The sequence below is a fragment of the Paroedura picta genome, chromosome 4, assembly GCF_049243985.1.
Source record: "Paroedura picta isolate Pp20150507F chromosome 4, Ppicta_v3.0, whole genome shotgun sequence".
Taxonomy (NCBI): domain Eukaryota; kingdom Metazoa; phylum Chordata; class Lepidosauria; order Squamata; family Gekkonidae; genus Paroedura; species Paroedura picta.
This window is the reverse complement of record NC_135372.1, coordinates 85,912,878-85,931,108: the sequence shown is the minus strand read 5'-3', so window position 1 is coordinate 85,931,108 and position 18,231 is coordinate 85,912,878. Positions and strand designations below refer to the sequence as shown.

At 41.6% G+C, this 18,231-nt stretch overlaps 1 protein-coding gene across 1 annotated transcript in view; it reads left to right on the top strand.

Annotated features, from left to right (window-relative positions):
- The window catches only part of LOC143835727 (cytochrome P450 4B1-like), a 28,689-nt gene extending 13,013 nt beyond the window's left edge, over positions 1-15,676 (top strand). Inside the window, exons 6-13 of the mRNA XM_077333840.1 lie at positions 216-346; positions 1,885-2,036; positions 2,363-2,469; positions 7,800-7,990; positions 8,989-9,122; positions 11,650-11,714; positions 14,805-14,887; positions 15,147-15,676. Coding sequence (XP_077189955.1) covers positions 216-346; positions 1,885-2,036; positions 2,363-2,469; positions 7,800-7,990; positions 8,989-9,122; positions 11,650-11,714; positions 14,805-14,887; positions 15,147-15,315 — 1,032 coding nt within the window. The 3' untranslated portion in view covers positions 15,316-15,676. The remainder of the gene's footprint in view (positions 1-215; positions 347-1,884; positions 2,037-2,362; positions 2,470-7,799; positions 7,991-8,988; positions 9,123-11,649; positions 11,715-14,804; positions 14,888-15,146) is intronic.
- The last annotated feature ends 2,555 nt before the right edge of the window (positions 15,677-18,231 follow it).

The window sequence follows — 18,231 nt, the reverse complement described above, 5'->3', positions numbered from 1 at the left end:
GAATTGACCACTGAAGAAAAAGCATTGTCTGGGGTTTCTAATTTACTTTAATTTAGGTAGTATCCCTTGGAATTTTCCAGTTTTTCATTCTGCATGATGTCTCAATAAATCCTCTGCACTAACAGAACATTGGTCAGGATTGGAATTTAAATCAGAAAGTCTCTGTGGAAAATTCCCCATTTACATTTCTAACTGTGTCTTTATGATATGAATAGGACAAATGGCAAAAGTTGGTCCTGAAAGACACCAAAACATCAGTGGAATTGTTTGAACACGTCAGCCTGATGACTCTTGATAGTATCATGAAATGTGCCTTCAGCTATGAAAGCAATTGTCAGATAAATAGGTCAGTATAACATGGCTTCTTCTGGTAAGGCAGAATCTACACACAGACAAGGATTCATGCAAAGCAAACTGTCCTGTGGGGTTACCAACTTTGGGTTGGTGAATTCTTAGAGATTTGGAGGTAAAGCCTGGAGAGGGCAAGGTTTAAGAAAGGGATGGACCTTAGCAGGGTACAGTACCATAGACTCTGACCTCCAAAGCAGCTGCTTTGCCCCCCAGGGGAACAGGTCTCTGTAGTAGGGTTGCCAGGTTAATCTGCTGGCAGGGGATGGGGGGCACTTTCTGGGAGCAGCAACACAGCATGCGGTTGCCACTTGGAAGTGACACTGGCATACTGGAGACGTTAGGGGGTGACAGACTGGCTTTTGATTCTAGCCATAGAGTTTTGCCCTGAAACCAAAGTGTCAGCCCATTGATGACCCCAATGTGGCAATGTTACTTCCAGGTGATGCCAACACACCACATTTTAACACAATGTTCTTCTGAACTAGGGTATGTTTGGGGAGTGTTTGGGAGGTGAGGTGCATCTGAAAAGTGTGTGTGTGGGGGGAACCTGGACCAGTGGATGTAGTCTGTAGTCTGTAGTCTGGCAATCAGTTGTAATTCAGAGGGATCACCAGGCCCCACTGTCCTGCTTAAGGCTAAGCTCTCCAAGTCAACAGTACATAATGCTTGGGTGTTGTTCTAGTAAAGGTTCAGGAGGAATGGGATCTTAAAGAATGTGGAGACACATGCCCTGCCTCTCTAGCTCTTTAATGTGTCAGGCCTGGTCATGAAGCTGAGTACTCCCTTGGATTTGAGATGTGCCTTAGCCTTATAGAACTTGAGTGGTAAGTTGTGGAGAAACTTCAAGGGCTGTAGCAGTCTGAGTAGAAATGCAGGAGAGGTGCCTTAGTTTCTTGGGGCTCCTGGATGCTTCTTTCTGGGGTCCAAGGACTTTAGCTCCCTTCTGGTCTTCAGTTTCTTCATCTGCCAATTCCTTAGCCCATGACACAGCCACAAGTCCAGGAACTCCCAAGCACATGTTTCCAAAAGATCTCCTTTTGGTTTAGGTTCATGATTTGGAGGAATCGACGGTTCGGCTACCATGTTTCCATATAGGCATATCATATACCAACATTTCCTCAGGAATTATGATTCTACCTCTGTAAAAACATCCAGACCAGACACCTAATTGCACTTCTGGACTATCATACACTTTTTTTCAGAATCCATGTCACTTTTGTTCAAGAAGGCTCCTATTCACATAATTTGAAATTTCTTTGTATTGTTGTAGTAAAGCTCTATTCCGTTGTTTAAGGCATTATGTTTTCTAGGTCTGAATATTTATCTCATTTCTTTGTTTCTATGATAAATGTGTTTGTTTATTTCCTACTGAACTTTGCTTTCACTTCATAAAATGTTCAGCCTGATCCTAAGCATATGAACTAAGTTAAAAGAATGACAAATATTCAGTGGGACTTCCCAGTGAATATGGAGCTTTAAACAATGTCTTGAAATCTGCTTTCTGATTCTGACTTGTCTTCTCTCTGCTCACAGGGACAATACCTACATTAAAACTGTGTATGATCTCTGCCTCATGTTTTATCAAAGAATGAAGAAACCTCTTCATCAGAATGAGCTCATTTATTTGCTGACTTCTGAAGGACGTCAGTTTCATAAAGGTTGCAAAACAGCTCATCTTCATACAGGTATAGTTCATAGTCTTCCAATCATCCCTACTTAGGAATTTTCTGTGGCTTCTAACAAGTATTTCTAGAGCTTCCACAATGCCTTAGAATTGCAATATGCTGGTAATGAGAATCTGAGGAAAGAAAGTAAAGATAAGAGAAATGTATATAAATGGCTATTGTAGAGGCTGAAAAGAAGAATAAAGGTAAACTTCATCCATGGACAATTTGTCATAACAGTCGTGTATTTATGATTATCAGTTTCTTTAAGCAACAAATACAATGCAGATAGATTTCTTTGCTCACCTCATACATATATTTACACATTATTTATATTTAATATACAGATAATGTAATAAAAGAGAGGAAAAAAGCCCTGAAGAATGAGCGAGAACTTGAAAAAATTCTGAAGAAAAGGCGCCTGGACTTTCTGGACATTCTTCTTTGTGCAAAGGTGAAAGTGACTCATTCAAATCCAGAAAAGTGAAGCTTATTTTTGATATTGGCTGAATAATGCTTAAGGGCCTATCCACTTTCCCAAGTGAACACTAACAAGATTCAAAGCAGCTTATAACAGAGTAAATTCTAGTAACTATCAATATCAATAAGAGAGCTCTAACCTAAATGGTATATTCTAGACAAATCTTGTCAGATCTTGGAGGCTAACCAGGTTTAGTCCTGGTTAGCACTTGGATGAGAGGCCAGAAAGAAAGTCACAGTGGCAGGCAGTGGCAAACCAAGCCATTCTGAATGTCATATTGGGTCACCCTGTATTCGCTGCCACTTGTCAGCCATCAGCCAAATATAATAATAATAAAAGAACAATGTATCAACTAGCTATAAGAAAACAATCACAAAAAATACAAGTTAATCTACAGGAGCAGTATATAAATCAAACAATAAATACATAAAATGTCCAAATACCATTATACAATTTTCTAAAATAATGGTGTCCTCAGTATAAAGGCAGATCCGAAGAAAAGGACAGCTCAGGAGAACTTGTTGAGATGAACAGACTAAATATAAAGATTCTTATGGTCTTCATGCTGGCAGTTTTGACAGATTTAAAGGAGGAAAAATAGCAGTCCTATGAAGCAACCTCCAGGTCAAAAGTCAAGTGACAGCACTTCGTGCAGTCACTTCCCAAAACCTCACCCCTTCTTGTGAGGTTACATCCTTATTTCCAAATTTAAATTTCTAAGTCATGCTTTACATCACTTTCCACCCCCATAGATAAAGCTGGTAATAGGGTATGTGCACCAAGTTACTCACTGGTGCCCGCGCCTCCCCTCCCCCTGCATGGCGGCACTGGCTGCGTCATCCTGAAATGGCTGATTTGGACACCCCCGCACACAAGCCTAGCTGGTAAATACACTCCTCACTGAAATAACTGGCCCTTACTTACAACATTATGCTTCTCTCCAATTCCCATGTCCTTTGTCCCAAGCTTTTGGTGTTCAGGGATACAATACCTCCATATTATATAGATATTCTCTAAGGTATAAATGAGCCTCTTGTGGCGCAGAGTGGTAAGGCAGCAGACATGCTGTCTGAAGCTTTCTGTCCATGAGGCTGGGAGTTCCAGCAGCCAGCTCAAGGTTGACTCAGCCTTCCATCCTTCCGAGGTCGGTAAAATGAGTACCCAGCTTGCTGCTGGGGGGTAAACAGTAATGACTGGGGAAGGCACTGGCAAACCACCCCATATTGAGTCTGCCATGAAAATGCTAGAGGGCATCATCCCAAGGGTCAGACATGACCTGGTGCTTGCACAGGGGATACCTTTAAGGTATAAATTTGTTTATTATGGCTTGTCTTTCTCTCATACCAAAGTGGGACCCAAGGCAGGAAACACAATAGGTTCAAACAATGCTACAACAAAACCAATTAATCAATTATTGAAATACATATCAAGGCAAGGAGTAGATGTTTTAAAAGTCATTTAAGCTAGTGCCTCAGTTCACCATATCACATCCTTCTGGCCAGCAAGAGTATGATCACATTCAATCCAAAAGGTCTGCTTAGAGCAGCCTTTCACAACTGTTTTACTGTTGAAAAACCCTTGAAACATTCCTCAGGCTTCAAGAAACCCCAGAAGTGGTGTTGACATGCAGACATGCAGACTAGGCCCCTCCTCTTCCCATCTGCTCCAAGCCCATCATTGTCCATTTTGGGAGGGAGCAGGTCAACATGACCATATTTGGTCATATCACCAAATAAATGTTTAACCAATTTTATATATATACTAGCAGCAAAATCCGTTGTATATGACAATACAACAGGCGCTTGCCCCACCCTGTCCCAGGACAGGCCTCAACAGGTGCCTTGCTGGGTGGGAGAGAGAAAGCAATGTCTGGGAGCCTTTCCCTCCTGCCACTGCCTGCAAAACACCCAGTGAAGCCTGCAGAAACCTCAGTGGGTGCTTTGCAGGGTGAGGAGGGAGTGCTGGCAGGAAACCCTCCCCTCCCACTGCCACCCGCAAAACGCCTGGTGAAGCCTGCAGAGGCCACAATGGGTGCTTTGCAGGGCAGGGGGAGGTGCACTGGCGGGCAGTGCAGCCCTCCTCTCACCATCCCAGCAGCCCCACCAAGGCCTGGCAAGGACAGGGCTGGAGGTGCTCAGGGCAGCAGGGGTGCTGGTTGGGGCTTCCCTCCCCCCTCTCCCCACCCTGAGACCACAGCTGGATTGCTCTGCCATATAGGGCCGAGCACCCTGCCATGGAGCCCCAAGCCCCAGGCAGGAAGGTCACAGGCAGACACGGCTCTCATGTGGCAGGGATCTGGAGCCTTGGAGCCTCCAAAGGAAGAGGTGGTGATCAGGGGTGGGAGACTAAACATGATTGGCTGCCCATTGGATATACAGGCAATGCAGGCAGGGGTGGGATAGTCATTCTGAGTGGCAGTTAAGCCATGAGACCAATTCCTCACACCAACCCTTACTAGAAATATATAGTGGTACGGATGGATGGATGGATGGATGGATGGATGGATGGATGGATGGATGGATGGATGGATGGATGGATGGATAGATATAAAATTCAGGAAACTGTTCCAGGGTTGTCAAGAAACCCCAGAGTTTCACGAAACCGTGGTTGAAAAAGCCTGTGATAGAACTATAGAGGGAAACCAATGGTGTGATTTGTACTTGACAGTTTATCTTTTAGCCAGCAGAGGCTGTATTTTATGCATGTGTTATAAGATCTCCTTCCATAATTCAGACAAGGGTTGATAACTTGGACTTGTATTTCTTTTCTGTCTCAGAAGAGAGTGGTTGTTTCTGCTCTTGTAATGTCAACAGCATTATGTGTTTAGCTGCCTTTGCTAGTGTTGACAAGTCTACTGGTCTACTGGTGGGGGTTCCCCACTTTCCACATGCAACTCATGTCCCTTAACTTCCCCCACCACAAAATCACCCAAACCCAGAAGAACATCACAATGCGCTGACATCACCCAGAAGTGACGGCATGCCTGGGTCGCCAGGAGTAGTGGGGACACAGAGAGCCACTTTAGTGTAGGGGTTAGGAGTGCGGATTTTTAATCAAGCCAAGCTGGGTTCGATTCTGCACTCCCCCACATGCAACCATCTGGGTGACCTTGGGCTCGCCACGGCACTGATAAAGATGTTCTGACAGAGCAATTATATCAGGGCTCTCTCAGCCTCACCCACCTCACAGGTGTGGGGAGAGGAATGGGAAGGCGACTGAAAGGTGCTTTGAGACTCCTTCGGGTACAGAAAAGTGGCATATAAGAACCAACTCCTCCTCCTCCACTCTGGTTTGGGGGCATACTCTATGGCAAGGATTACCAACCAGGGGTCTGTGAACTCATGAGGGACTGTGGGAGCTTTGGAGGGGGTCCACAGCCTTTCCTTTCCTCCCTTAATGGACTTGACCACAAGCTAGGGAACCAGCTACTTCCATTGCTCCCCTCCCCTCATGAGTATGGGTGAGTTCGCTTGCAGTTTCTGCACCTGAGAGGAGGCAGAGCTTGCACCCTAAACCACCTCCTGTTTACCCCCCCCCCCGTCCTCCTCAAGCCTGTCTGTTAACATGGGTGGTGATGTCACTTCCAGTGACATGTAACTTCTAGTCGTGTAGCAGGGAAGTGTGGCTAGCTGACATAACTTCTGGGGCTCCTCGAAGCCTGAAAAAATATCTCAGGGGGTTCTCTCTGATCAAAAGTCTGAAAATGGATGTTCTATGGTTTGAAGCAAATTCTACCAGAGTTTTGCCCCAAAGCCAGAGCGTTGCTCCAAAAACTCCAATGTGTCAACATCACTTCTGGGTGATGTCAGCATGTCATACCCCAAATCCTCCACTGGCATCATAGATGGACCTGGCAACACTAGTCTTCACAGAGTTTGTGCCTATTATGACAGTATAAGCCTTTGGCTCCTGACCTGAGAGGTCTAGCTTAGAACTGGAAAATATGCTGGCAGGGGAAGGGGGATTTCTGAAGTACAAAGTTGCCTTCTTTATTCACCATGTTGAATCCTCAATGGGCTAATCAAATTAGTTCTAGTCACTCTGCTGTTGTGCCTTTTTGTCAATTTTTCTTCTGGTTTTCCAGGATCCATATTGGTGCTTGCATTCCACAATGGCTTCAGGAGTTCACACAAACTCCCATGATGCCATTCGCCTTGTTTTTGTTTTGCACATGGGTAGTAACGTGATTGCATTGCAATGTGGTTACCACAGGAATACAGAGCAATATCCTCTGTTCTGTTAACTGCTGTCTACCTTTCTTGTTCTATTCACCCACATCATGCTAAACATGAACCTTCACTGTCTGCTTTTTAAATTAAATTGTTACATTGCTTATAACAGAAAAGTCATACATATTCCCAAGCCCTGTCATGCACGTCTTTGGAACAGCAGCTAGGTTGAGCACCTGCTTTCTTGGTTGGGGGTCTGGTGAAGAAGGGAGTTGCTTCAGGTTTCAGTCCAGTGGAATCTTTAAGACCGACAGTTTTATTCAAGGTATGAGGATTTGTGTGCACGCACACTTCCTTAGATATAAAATCATGAAATGAAAATAACCAGTTTGATGGAGAGAGAGGGAAAATTTACAGATAATGAAATTGCCCAGGTTTCAGCAATACACAGGAAAATTTTTGTTTATGGCAATTCCTAGAGCAGCCCCTGAAACATTATTCAGGCTTCAAGAAACCTCAGAAGTGGCGCAATTGTGGAGAATATGCTTGGGAAGCAGAGGTGTGTACATGCTCACCAAGGGCCCTTCCCCTTCCTACCCCCTCCAGGCCCATCATTGGCTACCTTGGGAGGGGTAAGGCAGGTCAGCATGACTATATATGGTCACATCACCCAATAAATGTTTAACACATTTTTAAAAATATATAAAAATTAACTCCCACACATTTGGGTAGCCATTCCAGGGTCATCAAGAAACCCCAGGGTTTCACAAAACCCTGGTTGAGAAAGCCTGTCATAAAGTGATGTGATATAATTTCCAAGGAAAACTTGGAAGTGACATCACATCATAAACAATGGCACTGATTTGTTTAAATCAGTGCCATTTTCCTGCCACCTAAAAGAGCAACACCAGGAAGCAAGGATTGCTGGTGGAAGATCTAGCCTTTCTAGATGGTGCCCTGTCTAAGTGTAATCATCTCTCTAGTGTGGCCTTTCTGGCACAGGGACTTATCTATTAGATACCATGCAAAATAACTTTATTTTTCTGGGCTGTTTTGAGGTTTTGCTGATCTTTTGCTTGGATATACTTTTGGTCTATAAAAAGCCATAATTCCCTGTCTCCCCTGTGTTGCTAGGATGAAAAGGGAAATCCGTTATCAGATGAAGACCTGCGAGCTGAAGTAGACACATTCATGTTTGAAGGTCATGATACTACAGCTAGTGGAATCTCTTGGCTCCTGTATTGTATGGCCATGAATCCTGAACATCAGCAGAGATGCAGAGAGGAGATACAAGAACTTCTTGGAGAACAGGAAACTATTCAATGGTCAGACTTCATATCTGTTTACATTGAATCTGGGTCATATTTTCGAACTGTTCAGAGATTTCTAAAAATAAGAGTACATATCATTTCTTGGTCTTTCTGTGCATGTTATTTTGTTGGTTCTGTGCCCATACCACATTTCTTTTATTTTCTGTACATGGTTTTCTCCCTCTAGTGGTTGCATCAATCTTCCCTAGATGTTTTTCCATTTTTTAATGAGTACTTTAAAAATATTTTTTCTACATGTGTTATTTCATTGGTTGCATGCCTGTACTGTGTCATTTTTTCTTTCAAACATATAACCAACAAAAAAAAACACTGATATGTGTAACAAAAGGCCATATTGCAGAGTTATGTAGGGAGTCTTGTGGTGCAATTCTTTAGCTGTTCAAATCATACTATTTTTGCATTCTATGCATTCTATGAAACTTTTTGTTGCTCCATATAGACCACATTTTTAATCAAGAACCCCACCCCAGGTCAATAGTGTCCCGCTTTACCAATGTTAAAATCTGGTCACCTTAGTAGATTAGCAAATGTCAGTGCAAGGTTTCTTACTGTATTGTTCCCTCAATTTAAAAGAACATTTAAAAGAGCCTCAGGGAATGGCAGCATACAAGTTTAATAAATAAATAAAAAACATATGGTGGATTTCAGAACTGATGATCTACCAAGCAAAATAGAGTCAACTAACCTTGCATAGTATCCTATAAGGGATTCTGCCTTCTTGGCACTAAAAAATTAGGGAGTTATCAAAAACCCAGCTGGCCACACTGCTCAGAACTAGCAGACTGTGTCCAAAGTGTTGGTTCATTATTTTTGATGGAAAATAACTCCCCCTGCCCCCAATACCTGCTTTAGGCCCCAGGTAAGAAATTGCAAGCCGACATTTTCTATTTGAATTCACGCAATACTTGGATTTGTACTGGTGTTCTTTTTCACTTCAGTTTTATAGAATGTTATGAGACTTAAAATCCAATGCACTTTCTGATTTCTTGCAGGGATGACCTGGGAAAGATGACTTATTTGACTATGTGTATCAAAGAAAGTCTTCGCCTTTACCCTCCTGTACCTATGATAGCTCGTGAATTAGGAGCACCAGTGACATTTGCTGATGGACGAACCATACCTAAAGGTTGGGTCCTTTTCTTTCTACAGACTTCCATTTGAACCTTTACTTATTTAATAACCTTTTCAGGCTTCCTTTTAAATATTTAATTGGACATTCTCTTACACTTGGACAACATGTTTCCCCTCTGCATGTATATATGGGTGTCTGTTAAGATCCTCATCTCAAGCTCTGTCCTCTATACCTCCATCTGCAGAGGTAAGCCAAGTGTCGACCAGAGATAGGCAAGGCCTTTTCATTAAAAGCTTTCTCTTGAAGCTTTCCTTTGAATGACAATCCAATACTTTTATCTTTACCCAGACTTTTATCTAAGGAGTTCTGCCTTTGTACCTATTCTATGGTATGAGCCTAACCTTAAAACAATAATTCTAGCATACTCTGTTTTATGTGCCTTTATGCTCTGTCTATTTTGTATTGATTTGACTTGGCTTCTTTAATTTTTTAGTTCTGAGCTGGCTTAAACAGGTCTGGAGAGAGGCATACTTATTTTCTAAATAATGTATGACATTCTACAATGTGTGTCTACCCTGATAGTGCTGTTCTGACCAAAAAGTTCTGTCAAAGTTCCCTCAGCCTCACCTACCTCATAGGGTGTCTGTTGTGGGGAGAGGAAGGGAAGGTGATTGTAAGCTACTTTGAGACTCCTTCAGGCAGTGAAAAGTGGGGTATAAAATCAACTCTTCTCTTAATTAATTGATATAATGCAGATTTCTTGAGGCTGCAATAGATGTTTTGAGAAAAAATAGGAAAATTTGTTAATATTTATTAATATTATTCTCATGCCTACTCAGGGTTGGTTTGGAAAATTCTTTCAGATCTTTGAGTGTGTAGGCATGATGTTTTTAAGAGGATGTAGCAAAGCTCAGCAAGGATATGATGGCATTTTATGATAGCAGTCCTATGAAGTGACCTTCAGGTCAAAAGTCAACTGACAGCACTTTGTGAAGTCACTTCTCAAAACCCCACCCTTCTTGTGAGGTTACTTCCTCCTATCCAGATTTAAATCTAAAAGTCATGCATTACATCGCTTCCCATCCCCATAGATAAATCTGGTAAATACATTTCTCACTGAACTAAACTTGCCCTTACTTCCAAAATTATGCTTGTCTCCTATTCCCATATCCTTTGTCTTCAGCTTCTGGTGTTCAGGAATATAATACCAATAACTCTTTAAATATTTGAAAGGTTGTCACTTGGAGGAGGGCAGGATGCTATTTATGTTGGCTGCAGAGGAGAGGACATGCAGTAATGCGTTTAAACGATAAAGTACAACGATATAGGCTAGATATCAGGAAAAAAAATTTCACAGTCAGAGTAGTTCAGCAGTGGAATAGGCTGCCTAAGGAGGTGGTGAGCTCCCCCTCACTGGCAGTCTTCAAGCAAAGGTTGGATACACACTTTTCTTGGATGCTTTAGGATGCTTAGGTCTAATCCTGCATTGAGCAGGGGGTTGGACTAGATGGCCTGTATGGCCCCTTCCAACTCTATGATTCTATGATTCTAAGATGGTGAGGGGTTTGGAGACCAAGACATATGAAGAAAGCTTGGGAGAGCTTGGTCTGTTTAGCCTGGAGAGGAGATGACTGAGAGGGGATTTGATAACCATTTCAACTATTTAAAAGGCTGCCGTATTGAGGATGCAGCAGAGTTGTTCTCTCTTGCCCCAGAGGGACGGACCAGAACCAATGGAATGAAATTAATTAAAAAGAAATTCTGTCTCAACATCCAGAAGAAGTTCCTGAGTTAGAGCAATTTCTCAGTGGAACAGGCTTCCTCGGGACGTGGTGTGTTCTCCATCTTTAGAAATTTTTAAACAGAGGCTGGATAGCCATCTGACAGAGAGGCTGATTCTGTGAAGGCTTAAGGGGGTGGCAGGTTACGGTGGATGAGTGATAGGGTTGTGAGTGTCCTGCACAGTGCAGGGGGTTGGACTAGATGACCCAGGAGATCTCTTCCAACTCTATTATTCTATGATTCTATGATTCTACCAACATGTAGTACAGATATTCCCTTGGGTATAAATTTGTTTATTATGGCTTGCCTTTCTCACATACCAAAGTGGAGCCCAAGTCAGGAAACACAATAGGTCAAAACAATGATGCAACAAAACCAAATAAGCAAGTCTTGAAATACATATTAAGGCAAGAAGTACATATTTTAAAAGCCATCTAAGCCAGCACCACCTCACTTCATACCCAGGAGTGGTTTAAGGATTCGCGGGGCCCATAGCTCCAGAGCCAATTTAAGGATTTGCGGGGCCCTAGTGGAGTACAATTCTGGTGAGAGCAGCCAGACTGGGGGCAAATGGGCCCCCCACCGTGAAAGGGATGTCACTCTGAGTGTCCTTAAAGAAGGCAGGGCGAGGAGGAGAGAGACTATGACCGTGAACCATAGAAGGGAAGGTATTAAGCAGGGCCCCTGGATGTGCAGTGCTTGTAGCACATGCTACATGTGCTAGATAGATAAAATTGACAGTAAATTCTGTGTGTGTATTAGGTCTATAACTTCTAATATATTATTTATTTTCTCACAGGGTTTCAGGTTATGCTGTACATTTATACTCTTCACAGAAATCCTGAGGTTTGGGACAATCCTGAGGTAACTGATGACCATTATAATGTTGATTTATGATATGGCTAAAGGCAAGACCTCTCTGGTGAGGCTGAAATAATGGAACAGTGACATATAGTGATGTATTAGAGATATAAAGAACCTTTAACAAGAAGGTTAGTAGTCATATAGGCACTGGACAAAAATGTATCTGGACAAGAATGTTCTTTCCTTAACTTTTTGTTATCACAAGGTAATGGAGTGCAAACGTGTTTATTTACCACATTTCATTATTGTTTCTGAACATTTGGTTTTGTGTTATAGTTTTAACTTTCCCTGATTTCTACTGGAAAAAAACATTTCCAGCTGATGCTTTTTCCATCCTATGAAAGTAAACTATGCCAAGACTATGTCTCTTACCCAATAAATCAGAAGGCAAAAAGAAGTGAAAAGCAATAGCACAGGCAATTAAATACAAATTATATTTCTGTTAGTTTTCTATCTATTTTGGAGGAGATTCTCAATGACTGTATCCTGAATGAAAGGATCCTTCTTGACAAAGACTGTTGAATGTTTGTTCTCTTATCAATCTGCCTTTGGCAGGAAGGACCTATCAATAAGACTCAGTGAAAATCATTTTAAATATGAATGCATTGCAGTGAATAAGATGCAAACTGTTTTTGACTGCTTCCATATGGAAAAAAATGTATTGCATGTAATTAAATGGGAATTAAATGGGAACATCTATGTGAAATCAGGACCATTCTACGTATACTCATGGACCTTCTTTAAATCTGATCATAAGAAAACCTCTTTTGGTTTTAAGGGAATTGCAGAGTGGCTCAAGTTGTGCCCATGAGGGAAGGTCAGTATAAAATGCAATAAACAAATAATTATTCTATGACGAGGCCTGGATAATTGTCATTTTTGTTGTTATTATATTAGATTAGTTCCTGCTCCCTAGTGGGAAAACTGGAAAATTTAAAGGAGTGGGCAAAAACTTGTCTTACAAGTTTTCAGCTCTACTGGCTGAAAAGTTTCCCTGCCTGTTTCATTGTGTTGTAACTCTCTCCCTTAGCTTGAGCTAAGGGAGCATAAAGCCAGGTACCTTCTGCTATCAGGTAAACACTTCTATTTCCCTAGACCTGACTTGGAATTAAGTTTGCCAACCTTCAGATGTAGCCTGAGTTATAGAATTACAATTGATCTCCAGATGATAAAGATCAGCTCCCCTGGAGAAAATGGCAGCATTAGAGGGTAGCTTCACATCCCTGCTAAATTTTATCCATCCCAGACTCTACCCTTCCCTGGTTTCCCCCTCATGTTTTGTCAGTCTGATTACGTCCCAGCTTGTTTATTCCCCATATTAGAAGTAGAATCTTGTAACTTAAAAAAATAACATTAAGCTGAGATTTTCAAAGGAATACAGTGGATTCCGAGCTCAGCCTGAAGCCCAAACACTATAAAAAAAGAGAGAGAGAGAGAGAGAGAGAGATTTTGAGTTTTGCACACAAAATAAACCCTCTGCATCTCCTTCTACAGAGCCTTTCACTCTTCCTGTGCTTGTGTGCCAATGAAGGAGGTTGGTGGCAAAGAATCAGCTCTATAAATAAACAAAATGCAGCTTTGCAGCTGTTGTAGTCAGACTTAAAACATGTTTTGTCAGTCTCAGGGTGAATCTTTTCCAGATTGATGGCATTTCTTTGTGTTCCCCTTCATGCAAGGGACTGAACTGTGGCCCATTATGCACGGCTGCCGAAATGGCTATTTCGGGTCACATGGAAAACGCGGAGGGGGAAGACGCGAAGCACACCGGTTATGCACGGGAGGGGGCGCGACGGCGGCAAAACCCAGAGTAACCGATTATGCACGCGGCGATCCCGGCGCCGCTTCTGGTTGCGTCCCGGTCACCCGGAAACTGCGCTTTCTTCCGCGTTTCGCTGACGCGGCTTTTTCGGCGGCACGCACCGAAGCTGCAGCCGGTTGCAGCCGGCTCCGTGCATTATCGGTGATTTTAGTCGCCGCCATTCCACCCCGAATGTGCGTTATTCCTCCCGTGCATAATGGGTCCGTGTGAAGAAGAGCTGGTTTTTGTACCTGAAGGAGTCTCAAAGCAGCTTACAATCATCTTCCTTTCCCCACAACAGACACCCTGTGAGGTAGGTGAGGCTGAGAGAACTGTGACTGGCCCAAAGTCACCCAGCTGGCTGCATGTGGAGGATTGGGGAATCAAGCATGGTTCTTCAGATTAGAGAATGCTGCTCTTAACCACCATACCAAACATAGGGTTTTAATTAATGGTGTAGGTTTGTTGTGTTCAGCTGCCATCATGGGTAATGATTTCATTAAATGCATCTTTTAAAACTTTTAACTGCATACACACACACAGACACATATAACACCAGCTGTGAAGTGGTAGCTACTGCACTTGCTGCTGGACTTGATCAGTGGCACACAATCCAATACTGGCTCAGTCCTCTTCTTCTAGTCATCGTTCAGTCCCTTGCACAAAAGGAAACACAAAGCAATACAGTGACTAGTATATTTACAAGCAGTATGTATGGGGGTGGGAAATGATGTAAATGTGGAAAGGAGGAAGTAATTTCACAATAAGGGGTAGGATTCTGGGAAGTGACATCACAAAATGCTTTCACTGGAAGCTGCTTCATAGGACTGCCATCATAAAGCGCCATCATATCCTTGCTGAGCTTTGTGTTCCTCAAACTACACCGTCCACAAATTTTCATCATGCCAACCCAGTGGCCTGAAGATCTCAAAGAATTGTCCAAACCAACCTAGCCATGTATGAGAATAAGAGTAATAAAAACTTTTTTCTGTCATATTTTTGTACGCCAAAAGAGTTCTTATTCTGAATAAGTGTTAACTAATTTCCTTATTTTTTCTTAAAAGTGTAAAAAAAATCAATTTCTTAATAAACACATGCACATCCGTCTTGCAGAATTTCATTCTCATCATATTTGTCATGATTTTCCACATTTCTTTACAGCATGTAGCATGAATTCATCCAGTCCAAGAGAACTGCTCTTCAGATCCCAGAAATGTCCAAGTGATGTTTTCCTGGCCAGCATAGTGGCCCCATTAATTTAGATCTCCATATTTTTTTCTTTTCTGCTACAGGTCTTTGATCCTCTAAGGTTCTCCCCAGAAAATTCATCTAATCGTCATCCATATGCGTTCCTTCCATTTTCTGCTGGACCAAGGTAAAAGCTTCATTCTACATTTTAGACTGAATTGTATATGCTTGTTTTGTTTCCCCTATGAGGATAATTCTGATATAGCAAAGCATGGCTATATTATTACTAGTTATAAAACTGCAGATGGGCCTGAGAAGAATATATCTTCTGGAACCTGGTGAAATGGTAAACAGTTAATTGTACATTTCAGGATTAGTATTCTTTGCCTAAATACATTATATGCTGTCCTTTTGAATTTATTTTCCTTTTTTCTTTTTCTCTGTAGAAACTGCATTGGACAACAGTTTGCTATGAATGAGATGAAAGTGGCTCTCGCCTTGACACTTCTGCGGTTTGAACTTTTGCCTAATCCCGATCGCCCTCCCATTCCCATTCCACAGGTTATCGTACGATCTAAGAATGGGATTTTCATTAAGTTGAAGCGTCTCCACTGATGCATGATACTTCCACAGTGCTATATATATTGGCAGTCATTGTACATATTATTATTATTATATCCAATACATCATTCTATGCTTTGTATCTATATGAAACTCTTAACCTGGCTGGAAAAAAATCTGTTCTGGGTATTGAGCAGGTTGCTTTTAGAATAGAGGGGAAGACAACTGATCATTGCCATAGTCTTTGATATATTGCTCAGAAGTATACCAGGAGAAGCGAGAGTACATTGGCAGTTGCCTTCATGTATTTGAAGGCTGTGTTGGGCAATAGTTGCAGTTTACTGAAGAAGTAAAATACGAAAACGAGGTTTTATACCTAGGAACTCGTTCTGAATAAAGCTTTTTGCCATCGTCAGCTTGGACATTTCTGTCTGTTTATTCATCTTCGGCTGATGGGTCGTCTCTTCATGTATTTGAAGGCTGTGTTGGGCAATATCCCAAGGCTATGTCTGTGGGGGAAAACTTGAAGCAACATCAATGGATAAGCATTTACTATTTTTAATTCAAAAACTATTATTGTCCTATAGCTCAGATTAAATGTGGACAAAGGGGTCAGTTAAACAAATTAATTATCCTTGGTACAACTATCAAACAGCACTGTATTTTGGCTCCATTTCTTTTCAACCTTTTTATAAGCAATATGGATTAAGAAGTTCAGCTGCTTTTTTTCTGTACCAGCCTTTTTCAACCATTTGACTGTGGAGAAGCCCCTCAAATATCTTTCAGGTTTCAAGGAGCCCTGGAAATATTGCCAGCTGGCTACACCCTCCAGAAGTGATGTGTCACTGGAAATGACATCACCCAGACATACCTACTGATTGTGGCCAGGCCACTCCGACAGCCACATCGCAGGTATTGATATAGCCAGGCCTCCACATCTCCTCCTGCATCACCAGAACTGATGTGTCTAACCCCACCCCATTCCCAGCTACATTTGACTATAGCATATAAATATAATAACTGCATTGCTAGAGTTATAGTATGCATGGCTTCACTATTAGAACAAAATGCTTGTTGCATGAGAAGTTAGTTTAATTTGTGTGTGCAGTATGTTAAATAACAAACTTTGACTGAGCTAAATAAGGAACACATACTCTTGATGAAGTCTGGCTCCTAATTACAAGACACTTACTGGACACTGAAAGTGCTTACCTTGACCAGGGCCTGTTTTTGAAATATTATCTAGCCTTCTGGTCTAATAAAGTGATTATAGGTCCATAGTGTCCTGAATAAATGGTTTTATGTAAAAAAAGCCAACTGGCGAAAACAATTATTGTATTTATGGTATATTTTACATATGCTGGTGTTATTTGATGTCTGATCATTGATAAAGGTGGCAATGCCAAAACATGTCTGGTCAGAGGAGGCATTAATATATAAGCATGTATTGATTTTACTGAGGCTATACAAAAAGCCTTGGGTTTTTAACTTGATTAATAAATCCTGGTACTACACAATTACAATACCTTCATTGGCATGAAACAAGTTAGGTGCAAGGGAAACAGAACTAGAATAGCTATAATGCACCAGTCATTTTAGATTTAAAAACTGTAAAGAATCAGCCATAATAAAAGTACCGGTACTATATATTTTTTTTAAAAATCACCCTGTATAGGCTTAAGCTCATTTTTTTGTGTGTTGACCTTTTTAGGTTCTTGACTCCAAATTTGTGCCTGGCATTCTGCATCTGTGGTTTTCTTCTGTCACTGGTCAGAGCTCAATGTGTGGCATGCGTTTTGCATTTTTGTTAAGAGAATGGGCAATTCCACTTCCCGTCTTGCTACCCCCCTTTTTTGATCAGTGCATGTGCAATAAAGCACTTTTGTCATAATGCAATTAAAACTGTCACTCACAATAATTTAGCCTGTGGACACTCACCAGTTGTGAGTCTTCTTGCTTGAAGTGCAATTTTATGTTCTAGTTCCTTTTTATTCCTTTCCTGCACAAGCCCAAACTTATCACATCCTCCCATCCCTAGATTTCCATGACACTCAGATCATGGAAGCAAAGGGGGGGAGGTATCTTATTTTGATATGCTCTCAGTCACCACGCAACAAAACATGTTGGCTGCCATTACGCAACTCTTTGTCAGCACAAAAGTTAAGGACAATAGGTGAGAAAGATTGGACAGAATACAAAACTTCATAGGATAACATTCTGGAGTGTTCCCTAAAAGCCGGCACTATTGTTAAAAATGTACATTGTAAGGTATTCATGTTCAAAAATTTAAAAATATATGGACAGGAGAGGGGGTTGGATGAGAGGAGAGGTGGGTAGTAGACAGAGTTAATATGTATCTATGATGACACCACTGGGGGCGGGAATGAAGGAGGAAAGCAGACTCAAATTGCCTTCCAGGTGTGGGGGTTGGAATCACGGTCTCTGAAGATTCAAAAACCATGAAGTAAAAAGGGATTGCATTTGGATCTACTTAAGAGCCAGATTTTTGTGTAAAACTTTTGTTATTCCCTGGGATTTTAAGAATGCTGGAATGGAATTTTTCTCAACTGCAGAAAAGGTCCCAGTCTGCAAATGCTGAAGCATTAGAGAAAGGCTTTTAAAACTTTGGAGCAAGTCATAACATAGATTTGCTTATGTATATTGTTGCATTTAATTCATTGCTCCATACCGCTTCCGACAACTACATCAAAGCAAAGGGAGCATTACATGACCCATTAGTGTCTCTGTAGTGTGTGTGATGAAGAGTGTGATGAAGATGAAGAGAATGCTTGGCAAGGGGTGGGGGGGGGGAGAAAATGTGAGAGGGAAAATAAGACTGAAATTCATGTTGCTAGTTATAGAAACAAATGTGTGGGAAAAAGAAAAACATCTCAGATATGAAGTTTGTTCTACTACTACAGACTAACATGGCTACCCATGAAACCATTTGTTTAGTATGGTACTATATTG